General features: G+C 42.6%; 1 protein-coding gene across 12 annotated transcripts in view; it reads right to left on the bottom strand.

Moving 5' to 3' along the window:
- NRCAM (neuronal cell adhesion molecule) overlaps nucleotides 1–14,295 on the bottom strand; it is a 318,457-nt gene that overhangs the window by 52,298 nt on the left and 251,864 nt on the right. For all 12 annotated transcript variants that reach the window (XM_079931528.1, XM_079931531.1, XM_079931525.1 and 9 more), the window contains 6 exons: nucleotides 13,631–13,762; nucleotides 5,006–5,149; nucleotides 3,718–3,829; nucleotides 2,228–2,394; nucleotides 1,677–1,824; nucleotides 219–343 (listed from right to left, as the gene is read on the bottom strand). In XM_079931528.1, coding sequence (XP_079787654.1) covers nucleotides 219–343; nucleotides 1,677–1,824; nucleotides 2,228–2,394; nucleotides 3,718–3,829; nucleotides 5,006–5,149; nucleotides 13,631–13,762 — 828 coding nt within the window. The remainder of the gene's footprint in view (nucleotides 1–218; nucleotides 344–1,676; nucleotides 1,825–2,227; nucleotides 2,395–3,717; nucleotides 3,830–5,005; nucleotides 5,150–13,630; nucleotides 13,763–14,295) is intronic.

The raw sequence follows: 14,295 nt of genomic DNA, 5'->3' as shown, positions 1-14,295 counted from the left end.
ACTAATGTGCTTAACCACCGGTTTATTGCAGTGTTGCTACAGAGTACATTTATACTGAAATTACTGCCTCAAAGGCATCTTTCAAAGAAGAAAGATGTGCATATTTAACTCACTTATAAAATGCTAAAACTGTAACAAGCAAACAGTTACTACTGACAATTTTTCCTTTCAACCTAAAACAGGGCAGCCAGTTGTGCTGTATGTGTTCTAGCTCTTACCGACAACGCGGAGCACAGCACTGGCCGAAACGTTGTCCAGAGTTGTGTTGGCCACACATGTGTAGGTCCCACCATCATCATCATTGACATCAGCGACCACCAAATGGTCCTTGTCAACAGTGAACCTGTAATTATCACATGCTCAAAGCGGCTGGAATGACGGTTTTACTGGCATGAAAGCAACTGTGAACTTGGTAAAAGGGAAAGATGATAAAGATTTGCAGCACATTAGAGCTAAAATCCTATACGATACATGCCACTTTGATAATGAGTAAAGTTGGCAAACATTTTGAATGAGGGAGAAGCTTGGGTCATTTAGTCTGATGGCTTTCAACCACGCCTCTGGAGTTATAGGAGCTTCCTTAAGACCAGAGGCATCTAGAGCTGAGCTGGGGGCAGCTCCAGTTACCCTGAACAGAGGGCTTTCCTAGGCTTCTGCTGCTACCACTCATCTGGCTCAATTTCTAACAAAGTGTGTATTTTAAAATAATTTGATATTAATTATTGTTTTTTTTTAATTGAACTATAGTTGATTTACAATGTTTCAGGTATACAGCAAAGTGATTCAGTTTTATATATATATATATATATATAAAAAATACTCTTTTTCAGATTCTTTTCCATTATAGGTTATTACTGGCTATTGAATATAGTTCCCTGTGCTATACAGTAGGCCCCTGTTGTTTATTTCATATACAGTAGTGTGTATCGTTAATCCCAAATTCCCACATAGTTCTTTTAAGGGCCATTTACAAGCAACAGGGCACCATTTGGGCACAGTTGAAAGAAGCCACAGAAACCAGCAGACAACACTCCTTCCCGTCGGGGTGATGCCTGTGCCCCCTCTGCATCAGCTAAAATTCTCGTCTTTGACTCTGTGTACTTTGTCAAATCGAGAGTCTCACCTGGAAAATGCGCATGACCTTTCTTTCATACGAAGCTAAAGGAATGCAATGTGCTCAGGCTCTTTCAAATTCTTTACCTGCTTTTTTTTCTTCTCCTTCTACTCGCTTTAGGTAAAATGAAAACTCCCCATCCAAATAAAAACTAGTGTCCTGTAAAATACTGACGAAGATTCAGGCTCACTCTGATGATTAAAGAGATCGTATTTCTGCTTATTTGTAAAATGGGAACGAAAACATCTGTTGAGAGTGCACCGTACAAGTTAGAAAACAATGGATGTTTTTCAAGACCTGAAAGGTTTTTCACATCCTAAATTACGCAGGAGACCAACACAAAGACAGACAAACACTGTCAGGGTCTTATTTCTATAACTTGATACCTTTTTAGGTCCAAATATTCTATAGCACGAAGAGAAAACGTATATCTCCTTTGGAGAGAGAGCAGACTTCAGAAACTTTAAAAACATAACCATCAAGTTACTGTACAATAAACCTTTCGTTCAAGAGCAGCTTAAAGAGAGAAGGAAGAGAAAGGAAAGAAATTGTCTTCAAATACCTTCCATCACTGGGCAGCTCCCTGTGGTCCTTTAGCCACATGACGGTGGGGATTAAAGTGTGATCGTGCTTCACTATGCATTCAAAGGACACCGTGCTCCCTCTTTGCACAACTGCATATTCAGGCTGTTTAATGATCCTCGTTGGATCTGAAATGGAAAGTTACCGTTATCCATTGCCAAAGCTGGAGAATTTAACAGAATCAAGACATAGAGAACAGACTTGTGGTTGCCAAGGGGGAAGGAGGGTGGGGGAGGGAAGGATTGGGAGTTTGGGGTTATCAGATGCAAACTGTTACATACAGAATGGATAAACAACAAGGTCCTACTGCACAGAACAGGGAACTATACTCTATAACCTGTGATAAACCATAATGAAAAAGAATATGAAAAAGAATGCATATATGTATAACTGAGTCACTTTGCTGTACAGCAGAAATTAACACAACAATGTAAATCAACTATACTTCAATAAAGTAAATTTTTTTTTAAAAAAAGCTGGAGAATTTGCTCAAAGTCTCATAATACTGAAAAAATGTCACCTCTGCCTCACCTTTGATCTCTAAGTGAATGTCATTCTTCGCCATTCCTAACTTATTCCTTGCAACACATGTATAAGTTCCCGTACTGTCCTTCTGGGCCACAGGAATTTCCAAAGTTCCATTTTCATGTAAAACATAGATATCTTCACGAAGGGCACTCCCTTTAGCGCCTTTAAACCTTCATTATGAAAATGATCACAAACAGGAATAAAAATATTATAATTTGAAGTCAGACATGAAATGCCCTGTTCAAGGTCCAACACACGACACGATCTGCATTACAGTATCAAGGTCAGAGACGTCTGGAAGCTGCACAAGCGTATTGCATGCTTGTAAATCAGAGGGGTTAATGCAAAGACAGATGTCAAACTGGAGGATTCAGCGATAGATGGTGCTTGAAGAATTAGGATGACAATACAAAACAATTTGTAATTTTCATTATAAGAGATTCATAACTTAATAAACACATTATTAACCTATTTTATCTCTAATAAGTAATAAAATAGACACAGTGAAGACTACTCTTTTTGACCTTTCCCCCCTACTGTGATGTCTTTGTAACTCCATCTACACGTTACAATTCTAAAGAGATTCTGACTTCAAGGTTACAAGGGTTGTACTTCTGGGAGTATAAATAGGAAAATATTCAGGGAAGGAGAAAAAGAAAGCATGCATGTAAAGTATGCCCACATTGAGCTTCCAGGTTAGTGTCAGACGGGAGAAGTGAGGATGGATGAAAAGCCGTGTGAAACTAAGCGTTAATCCGTCTCCTTTGCTAGGAAATTTTCTGCACAAGCATCCGTGTTTGGGCTTTAATCCTACACCTGGCTTTGATCTCACACCAGGAAGTGGAGCCCCACATAGTGTCTGGCACCTGATAGACAACCCATAAATGAATGTTCCAATTTTCTTTCACTCATTCTTTCTGAGCTGCTGTCTCCCCTGGCCTTGTCTCTTTCAGCTCATGCTAAAGCAAGCTGGGAGGGTGGCAGGACGTGTACCACGAGTGGTACGTGAAAAGGGATGGTCGGAAGAGGGAGTGAAAGGATACAGGGGCGCTTGGCCGGATCCAAGCCAGGACACTCAGTGGGAGAGGAACACTGGTAATAGCAATTCTGTTTTTTAAGCTTATGGACCCTGCGTCCGCCCCAAATGATATTTTATTATCAAGGAATGTCCCCCAACCCGTCCCTCTAGCCACCATTCATGACGTCCCGGGTGATGTCCGTAGCACTGCAAAATACAGCCACTTTAATTTTTTTCAAAAACATTTACATATCCCTCTGGGATGGACAAAGCGTGCTGCCAAAGAGGTCATCCATGTGACAGTATTTACCACAGAGTGAGTCGTTAATAAATATTTGTGAACACATTTAATAATTAATAGGATGATGGCTTCTGCCCTGCCTTTTTCCTGTTCTCTGACTAAAACCCCACATATTGAGAAATTTGAAGGCTTTGGCAAATGTAAATATGACAAACAGATATGGCCACTACTTACCACTCGATGGTAGGCAGAGGAGACCCAAAGAAGGCACAGTCTAGTAAAGCCGGCCTGTTTGCAATGACTTGATAGAGTGTGTCTGCAGACGTAAGGATTCGTGGTGGCTCAGCTAAAAACGTTTTGGAAAGGTAAAGTAAATATTAAAATAAAATAAACACTTAGGCCCACCTGTATTTTACTGTATTTTTTTTTCAGGCCATTAGAATTCATGTTAAGGCACAGCCAATGTATCTCTCCCCTTAGCACAGTATTTTAATAACTGATTTCTTTATCTATCTCTCCAACTACACTGTGAGTTCCTTGCAGGCAGGGAATGGGACTTTTTATTGTTTCCTCCCCATAAACCAGCACAGTGTCTGGCACAAAAAATAATGGCCAAATACATTTTTGTTGGACGATTGGCCCATCAGAACCTTGGGGTAATAACCGAGGTGGGTGTGGGGGCGTGGTGGCGAACATCCAAGCCGGCAGAAAAAAAGCAGAATGCTGATGACTCAAAACAGCACCAGAATCAAAACTGCTTCCTGTCCCTCCATCAACGTCTTAACGGCTCAGCTCTTCCTGTGATTTACTGACCTTCATTTCAAGCACGAAGGAAAAAATACCACATATTGGTTGGCTTCCTGACCCTAATTTTGTTTGAAAGGGAACCTACTCCACTTACAGAGGTGAAAGATAATTCCCCGGCATCATGAAAACAATTCTCACATAAATTCTTAACAAATTTGGTATTTTAGTAGTTTTGTCCCATATGAGAAATACAATGTTCACATAAACCCAACCCTTTCAGAATATGTTTATGTCACCGTTTTCTAAACATATTGTTATGAATTGATAAATAAATGTACATCGTGACTTAGGTCACAGCCAAACATTACGATTAATGACTTACTTTCAAAAATCAGAATCATGAAATTGTCATTCAACTTGTCAGTTTCTAAGGATGGAACAAGCAATCACATTCAGTTAGGAACAGCAGACCTATGCTGTTTTCCTTTTGAGGGGTTGGACACAAGGTAACCGTCTATGAACAGAGCAGCCTCTTTGATTACCTCTACAATGAGGAATTTGCCATTGTCAAAACCATGTTATGAAAGAAAGTTAAGGCCAGACTGTAATTTCCTTTAGGGCAAGGTCTGTATCTTATCCATCTTTGTATATCCCTTACAGCTCCAAGTTCTGTGCCACTGCCTAGTAGATGCTTAATATATTTCTGCTGAATGAATGAAAAACAACAGCGGTCATGAATTTAATTTGTCATGTCTTTAATAAAGGGAGAGCTTACCCAGGACATTTACAAATGCGTTTGCCAGTAAATATCCATATTCGTTAGAGGCATTACACTGATACACCGCACTTGATCTTTCTTGAACGTTTGAAAAAATAATGGTATCGCCATCTATTTTTCTGCTGGGGTCATCAGGGGCAACTGTTTGGGTGTAAAAATAAAAAGTATATATTCATTCCTCTTTGCTTAAAAGATGTAAAGCTTGAACTCTAATTTACAGGAAGTGGAAGACTGATCTAGGTATATGCAGTAAGAAAGAGAAGACCAACAACCCAACAGAAACCACAGTTTTCCTTCCTATAATTTAGTTATCACTTATCATCATGGGTATATGCTTGATAACCATTTAGTTTTAAATGGATTGATTCTTTTCAATATTATTTTGAGAGCCTCAGGGAAAAAAAGCAACACGTTAGGTGTAAACTGCAATACAAATTCAGAAAAACATTACCTTGTTCACGAAGAAATTATGGTTATTTTTGAGAAGGCAAATTATCAAGAGGAGACAGCAAAATCTACTCCAAAAATCGAGAAATCCTTTAGATCATCCAAACCTGTGTCTTTTAAGAGTCTCTTATTGAAACAGATTGATAAATAAATATGTAAGCAAGTATAGGGCTAATAATCAAATGTGAAAGTATGTATTTTCTTGTTTTGACAATTCCTGAGGCTGAAGTAGAAATAAATTATGTGAGATTTCCCTTAAAGGCAGCAGTTTCAGCTAAATCTCTCAAATACTTAAAAAAATGTGAAGACCAGGACTGATCCTTACTGAAGCAGAATGGAACAGGTTGGTAATATAATATATGAGAATTCAGTCCAAGGCATGCCCAACAATTTGGAAGTGCTGTGCTATTGGACAATATTTTCCTTTTTGTGAACACTAAATCTTAGGCTGTGACATTACATGGCTTTAAAAGTAAACTAAGGACTTCCCTGGTGGCGCCATGGTTGGGAATCCGCCTGCCAATGCGGGGACACGGGTTCGAGCCCCGTTCCGGGAAGATCCCACATGCTGCGGAGCGACTAAGCCCGTGCGCCACAACTACTGAGCCTGCGCTCTAGAGCCCGCGAGCCACAACTACCGAAGCCCATGCGCCTAGAGCCCGCGCTCAGCAACAGGAGAGGCCACCGCAATGAGAAGCCCGCGCACCACAACAAAGAGTAGCCCCTGCTCACTGCAACTAGAGAAAGCCTGCGTGCAGCAATGAAGATCCAACGCAGCCAAAAATAAATTTAAAAAAAAAAGTACACTGAAAGGGGTAGTGGGTGTCTGTCTCGGCATGCTGATCAAACTCAAATCTAAATAACCGCACCCATATATTCAGTATCCTGTGATAAATCATAATGGAAAAGAATATGAAAAAGAATGTATATATGTAAAACTGAATCACTTTGCTGTACAGAAGTTAACGCAACATGGTAAATCAACTATACTTCAATAAAGTAAATTAAAAAAATAAATAACAGCACCATTCCTTTTAAACTGCTCTTGCACCCTGAACCACTTAATAGCCTTTACTTTCATTCTAAACATGCTTTTTCCTTTTTTTTTTTAAAGATTTTTTTGATGTGGACTATTTTTAAAGTCTTTATTGAATTTGTTACAATATTGCTTTTTTTTTTTTTTTTTTAATGTCTTGGTTTTTCAGCCACAAGGCATGTGGGATCTTAGCTCCCCCAACCAGGGATCGAACCCACATTCCCTGCATTGGCGAAGTCTTAAGCAGTGGACTGCCAGAGAAGTCCCCATTTTTCCTCTTTGATGGTAGGAAAAGGATGGGCACCTAAGACATATTTATCACTGCCTTTAGACTCCTTTATCACTTTAAAAAGCTTCAAATAGCGGGTTCGTCTGTGGTTTATTAATGAAAATAAATAATAAAAATAAATCAAACTATAGTTATTTATCCTTGTTTTATCACACATATTCAAAGTATCACGCCTACTTGTACTGCATTAGCTTCTACTGATGTTGAACAAGTTACTCCAAACTTACTGGCTTAAAATCACACAAATTTACTATCACACAGTTCTGTATGTAGTTGTATGTCTGACACTCTGACCACAATCAGTAGCTAATTTAGGAAATCATCTTAGATGCTCCAACTAGTTCAACTAGTGATAGGTGAGCCAAGATGCTTTGAGTTGGCATTTTAGCTCACATCCGCTGTTTATGACTCTAATGATTTCAAAATAGCCTTAAGGAACATGTTCTTTCTAACCAGAAGAAAAATACAAGTTGCAATTCCTTTGACAGAGAATAGATTTCCTCAGTAAATGACAGCTGAGGACTGACACGCCACACTAGCCTAGGAAGTGGACTAGTGCTGCAGCCGGCAGCCAGGTACCCTGAGAATGTAGCATCCCTCAGGGCAGCCCGTGTTCCTTGTCCCACATCCCAAGTCTAGGACCATCGGGGGCCTTTCTGACACATAGTCTCAGCAATGTCTTTCCGCTATCTCAGCAAGGCGTGCTGGCACAGAGTAGCATTTCGGGAATCCCTTTCTCTGTCAGTTATTCTTAGCACATTTGGACCCAGCAGTTGAGCACTCAGTGCTGGGCCTCCTCAGGGGACTCCCAGTGCCCACGCCATGTCCATTCTGACTGTACCTCTGTGGAACCAGCAGGCAGTGGAGGGCCAGGAGTCCCTCCGAATTTCTTGAATACTAAGCTCTTCAAAATTACATCACCAGGGCTTCCCTGGTGGCGCAGTGGTTGAGAGTCCGCCTGCCGATGCAGGGGACGCGGGTTCATGCCCCGGTCTGGGAAGATCTCACATGCCACAGAGCGGCTGGGCCCGTGAGCCATGGCCGCTGGGCCTGCGTGTCCGGAGCCTGTGCTCCGCAATGGGAGAGGCCACAGCAGTGAGAGGCCCGCGTACCACAAAGAAAACAAAAACAAAACAAAACAAACAAACAAAAAAATTATATCACCATGTGTTTAATGGGTATAGAGTTCTAGTTTTGCAAGATGAGAAAGTTCTGGAGATCTATTTCAAAATAGTGTGAATGTACTGTAACACTACTGAACTATATGCTTAAAAATGGTTAAGATGGTAAATTTTCTGTTATGCATGATTTTTTTTAAATTGAAGTATAGCTGATTTACAGTGTTGTGCCAGTCTCTACTGTACAGCAAAGTGACTCAGTTTTACACATATAGACATTCTTTTTTCAATAATCTGTTTTTGTGTGTGTGTTAGTTTCTGTTGTACACCAAAGTGAATCAGCCATATGCATACATATGTCCCCGTATCCCCTCCCTCTCGAGCCTCCCTCCCACCCTCCCTATCCCACCCCTCTAGGTCGTCACAAAGCACCAAGCCAATCTCCCTGTGCTATGCGGCTGCTTCCCCCTAGCTAACTACTTTACATTCCATTATCGTTTATCCGAGGAGATTGGATATAGTTCCCTGTGCTACACAGTAGGGCCTGTTATGTGTTTTTTTTAACCACAATAAAAAGTTACCTCACCATGAACATGGAAGACTAGTTCAGTTCACAAAGCCAGTAGGACGATCTTCCCCTAGAAGGGATTCATCAAGCACAATATACACCATTTAAAAGAGCTTTTATGTAGCCCACGGTTGCATTTCTTTGTTTTGTTTTGCTATCAACTCTTTCCAGTGTTATTCTTTGCTTGAGAGGCATCTGAGTGTATCTGCCTTATTTCTGCTAAATGGTGCAGCCTCCAAATCTCTGGGGGAAGAGAAGACTTTTCTTCTCCATCTAGGCATTCTATCCCCTATAAGCGATGTCACTGAGCCCTTTCCTTTAAAAAAATATTATTAATTAATTAATTTATTTTTGGCTACATCGGGTCTTGGTTGCTGTGCACAGGCTTTCTCTAGTTGCGGCGAGCGGGGGCTACTCTTCATTGCAGCGCGGGCTTCTCACTGCGGTGGCTTCTCTTGTGGAGCGGGTTCCTGCCCTGGTCCGGGAAGATCCCACATGCCGCGGAGTGGCTGGGCCCGTGAGCCATGGCCGCTGAGCCTGTGCGTCCGGAGCCTGTGCTCCGCAACGGGAGAGGCCACAACAGTGAGAGGCCCACGTACTGCAAAAAAAAAAAAAAAAAAATTAGGTGGTTTTGGACAAATTCCATATTTAATAAGTCTGTTTTTTGCTTCAAGGAAAGTTAAAAGTAACCTGGCCAGTCCTGGAGGGACAGAGCTTTGGAAGATACTGAGATTAGGTCCCAGGCTCTTTTTGAATGAATTCTTCCGGCTGTGTAAAACGGTAGGTGCCAGGTCTGAAATGCACAGTCACAAATCAGTAACACTGTATTTTGCTGGCAGTTCCCTGGTGGTCCAGTGGGTAGACTCTGCACTCCCAATGCAGGGGGCCGGGGTTCGATCCCTGTTCAGGGAACTAGACCTCGCATGCATGCCATAACTAAAGACACAGACCTACTAGAGCATGGACTTGAGGATATGGGGAGGGGGAGGGGGAGGCTGTGACGAGGTGAGAGAGTGGCACGGACATATACACACTACCAAGCGTAAAGTGGATGGCTAGTGGGAAGCAGCCGCATAGCACAGGGAGATCAGCTCGGTGCTTTGTGACCACCCAGAGGGGTGGGATAGGGAGGGTGGGAGGGAGGGAGACGCAGGAGGGAAGAGATACGAGAATATGTGTGTATATATAACTGATTCACTTTGTTATAAAGCAGAAACTAACACACCGTGGTAAAGCAATTATACTCCAATAAAGATGTTAATAAATAAATAAATAAGAACCATCAACTACTAAAAAAAAAACTGAATTGTGAAGATCTGAGAATGTGCTACCACATGCAAGGAATTTGGAGGTTTGGTGTGAATATAATTAATGAAGATTTAAAAAAAAAAAAGATCCCGCATGCTGCAACTAAGACCCAGCACAGCCAAAATAAATAAATAAAATACATATTGAAAAAAACCACTGCATTTTGCTAACAGAACCCAAGTCTGACCCCTCCCCCTCCTGATCTAGCTTCTCCTTTTACAGTCCTCATGCGCTCTTGGCAGCCAGAGCCCGCAGAGGTGGGAGGAGAGAGTGGCAATGTCCTTAGGTGATTGCCCACAAGTCAGGAGCGGGGAGGCTGTGTATCTGGTACTGTGGTGCCCTGATAATGTCTCTGTTGTGTTGAAGCTGGCGGCAATGTCAGGCACCTGGTGGGGATGCTGCACGATGATACTGCAGAAGCACAGCTATTCCCTGTTCCTGCCCCTTGGCAACTGGTCCACCCAAGGTTTCTGCAGCCGCTTAAGTAGAGGGTGTCAGCAAGCCAGACTGTGCTCCCAGCTAACTTCTGGGGTCTACTCTAGTCTCCCCTTGAATCCTCACCATGCCAATTCTGTGCCACTATATACTATGGTAAATTTTGCTCTTTCCTGCTACCCCTGCCTCTCTGCCACCCTTCCTCCTTGCCCTGTCATTGCTGAATGCATCTGTGGGCTGCAAACTCAGCAAACTGCAGATGAAAAACAAGCCCCAGTCTCTTGTTTCCAGAATGAGGGTGGGGATGGGTAACAGCGGTGGCCCTGCCGTACCATCGTGCAGACAGCTGTGAGGGTCCCCCCCAGGTGCCTCAAGCCCAATGTCACCTTTCAGTTCTGAGATTCCAAACAGTAATCCATGCACTTTTAGCTTGGCTACCAGATGTGGAAAAAGACACCTTCCAGGGACACTTCTCATCACCTCGGTAAAAATACACAGCACCTGCTCCCAGCACTGTGGGGCAGCCTGGCGGCCAGGGCCCCTGGCTTTGCTGCCAGGCTGCACGGTGTTTCTCTTGTTGCTCGTCCACCAGAATGACTGCTGTGAGGCACGCCAGAGGCCAAGGGGCCCTGGATCTGTAGGCACCGTGGAACTCTGATCCTACTCTGCTGAGCCTCCTGTTTTCCTTCCAGCGTGGACTTAACACATACTTTGGGGATGGAAGAAATGAACTGATTTGGAACCTGATTTGAAAGATTTTGTTCTGGACCCAATCAGATGATTCGGGGTTACAGCAGACAGCTTCCACTTGTCTCCAGGGACCGCTGTCCTGCACGCCCCCGTCCCCAAAATGTAGGCTTTTCACTTTTGATCCTCCCCCCCGATATTTCATTTAAAGGGGAGTGTCTATGAGTATAATTTCAAAGCTGACTTTTTAAAGTCTAGTTGACTTACAATACGATATTAGTTTCAGGTGTAGAACACAGTGATTTGATATTCCATATAAAGTTATAAAATACTGGCTATAGTACCTGTGCTGAACATTACACCCTTGAATCTTATTTTACACCTAGAAGTTCAAAACTCATTACAGCTGCAGTTACAGGGTTCCCTGAGAGGCACCACCTGTGCCCGGTTTGGAATGCTCACAAGCTGAGCCAATCAGGAGGAAAGATCAGCTTCCTTATTTTATCTCCCCTCGTCCTCGTGTCACTGACCCACCTACATCTCCATTTTCCCCTGCTTACGATTGCATGCTGGCTGCGGAGCTTGAGGATTTATCTTTCCAACGTTCCCTGGCTCCCTGGCTTTCCTGCTCAGAAATGATGGATGTCCCCTCCCACCTGTCAGTTTCCCTGACCTCAGGGGCCCATTTACCCTTCCATAAATTGGCACAGAGCCTCTGAGATGCAAAACACAGCGCCAACGTGCTGAGCACGCTCCAGCCTTTATTGCCATTCTGAACACATTCCTAAGAAAATCAGATACTCTACCAAAAAACTTATTTTTCAGTTCTGGGCTTTCTTCCACTTTTTCTCAGTTTTCACCTATTTGTCTCTGAGAGTGGCAACAGCTTCCCAATGCACAGTCCCAAAATACTCTCTGCAGTTTTTCGTGATCCTCATCCTAGTTAAAATTGGGAATGGAAATATCCAAACCCGATTTGCTGGCCTCCTTAGTGTCGGTGTTCTCCCAGGAACACATTTCCTTTTACGGTAAACACAGGCTGTCTGTTTCTGAGGGTCCGATAAGGACTGTGTTGTGTGACACAAACTCCTAATAAACACTCATGGAACCGGGTCTCTCACCCCCTCTAGACCTGCAGTGGTAAGACCTTGATGGTGAGAAGAAGGGACGTGTCTCATTTAAAATCTGCCAGCAGCTTTCAGGTCCATCTTAGGGTGAAGACTTGCAGGAAAGCCAGTTTAATGGACCTTGTGGGTATGTAAAAGTGGAACCAATTTTTGATTCTGGCTTGGAGGCAAAATGTGGAGCTAAGCTGCTCTGCATCATAATCCTAAAGGTTCTCTTTATTGGGGGTAAAGAATATCTTTGCAGATTATTATGCTACTGACTGGGAGAGTGAACCTGAGGCTGGGTTTGAAACAGAAACCGGTTTTCTCTCTCTCTCTCTCTCTCTGGGTCTAAGAGAAGGTCTGAACTTCAAGAAGGGGAAAATGTCCAAAAATTCACCTCTTAGTAGCAGCTGGTGGTAAGCGGGGTCAAGAAAAAGGAAAGGCAGTAGGCTCCCTGTGAATGGCCATGGGCCTAGGAATCCGGGAGCAGGAAGACACATTATCCATTTTAAGTTTTCTTTGCTATAATTCCCTTATATTATGCTCAAGCCTTTAACCAAGTTTTGTAAAACTGGTCTTTGTTGTGATTTAGAAGATTGATGGAAAGCCTGTGGTCACACTTTGGGGAACTGTTCCTGGCAGCAGGGGGGCAGCCTGGACAAGCTCGCTGAGAGACAGCTGGAGTGGTCCAGGGAAGGTGGCAGAAGAGGTGACACTTGGCAGCTAGGACCATATAGGTATCGCTCAAGGATGATCTCAGCAATACGGAGGGAGGGAAAACTGGTCAAAGATGGAGCACCCGGCAGAGGACTGGGGTCAGAGGATGTGTTCTTCTTTGGGTATTAAATGGGATGGTGACCTTTCAAGACTGGAGAACGTGGGAACATCTGGGCTCTACTTAGGAATGAAAACCTCTTTACATTAAGACAGTTGTATTTCTTATTCTTGTCATATCCACTGTCTCTATTCCTAGCCTTCCCACCCATCCCCTCCGACTCCTGCGATGTTTCCACAAATCACTTGACATTTTGAACAAAGAAGATAATCTGAACTTTTCAGTGATGTTTATTTCTCACCCTGTCATTCTTCCTATGATCCATGTAAAAAACAGAGGAAATATTGCCAAGTTCCAACCAGCACATGCCGTTATGTTAATAGCATAAATGGGACTTCACTGGTGGCGCAGTAGTTAAGAATCCGCCTGCCAATGCAGGGGACACGCGTTTGAGCCCTGGTCCGGGAAGATCCCACATGCCACAGAGCAACTAAGCCTGTGTGCCACAACTACTTAGCCCACGTGCCACAACTACTGAAGCCCACATGCCTAGAGCCCGTGCCTCGTAACAAAGAGAAGCCGCCACTTGCCACAACTAGAGAAAGGCTGCGCGCAGCAATGAAGACCCAACGCAGCCAAAAAAGAAAAAAAAAATAGCTTAAACGATGCGTCATAATAAATTATATCTAAAGGTAGTAAAATTAAAATCTAAAGGTAATTTCGTGCCTCTGTTTAACTTATATATGGCTTCCTCCCTTAAGCCAAGTTATTTTATCACCATTTGTACCCTGTGGAGATGTCACTACGCTCCGAAAATATACTGCAATTGAAGCCACTCAAGGAAACTTACTTTCTATGGGGACTCCATTCAATAACCAGCTAATTCTGGGTTTGGGGTTGCCATTAGCTCTGCAGATCAGGGTTCCATCCTCTCCTGGGGACAGCACAAGATTTTGAGGTACTATGATCCAGTACGGAGCCGCTTTGTGAGGAAAGGAAAAAAAACCCACAAAAAATTGAATCAAATAAGTTATTCTAGCAAACTGAACTATCTTAATAAAAAGAAGTATTTTGCAAAACATTTGTTAGTTTCATTTTTTTTAGAGTGAATCGATTTATGCTTCAAAGAACACTTCAGATTTTCAGAAGAATGTTGAAGAAGACTCAGTGACATCTATGTATTATTTCTAGAGCCTTTTGATTCAAATATCGTCATCTTGTTTTACATTACGTTAATCAGACATCGAAGAGGTAACATTTCTCTAACGGTGTAGAGGAATTTACAGGTACAGATAGGGCTAAGAAACGTGAATTTAAAATCTGAGCCCTGTAGAATACATGCAATTATAAATCTGAGCCCTGTAGAATACATACAATTATAAAATTGGGAAGCAGTTTTTAAAGCTTTGCAGTTTTGGAAAGCTGCCAAGTTAGTATAGCGTGTTCTTAGAAGCCCTTCATCAGCTTTCTCTTACAAAACCATGGAACAGATACCAAAACAAGAAATTAACATTG

Source organism: Stenella coeruleoalba, assembly GCF_951394435.1.
Source record: "Stenella coeruleoalba genome assembly, chromosome: 9".
In the NCBI taxonomy this organism is placed as follows: Eukaryota; Metazoa; Chordata; class Mammalia; order Artiodactyla; family Delphinidae; genus Stenella; species Stenella coeruleoalba.
This window is presented reverse-complemented; position numbering and strand designations above follow the sequence as displayed.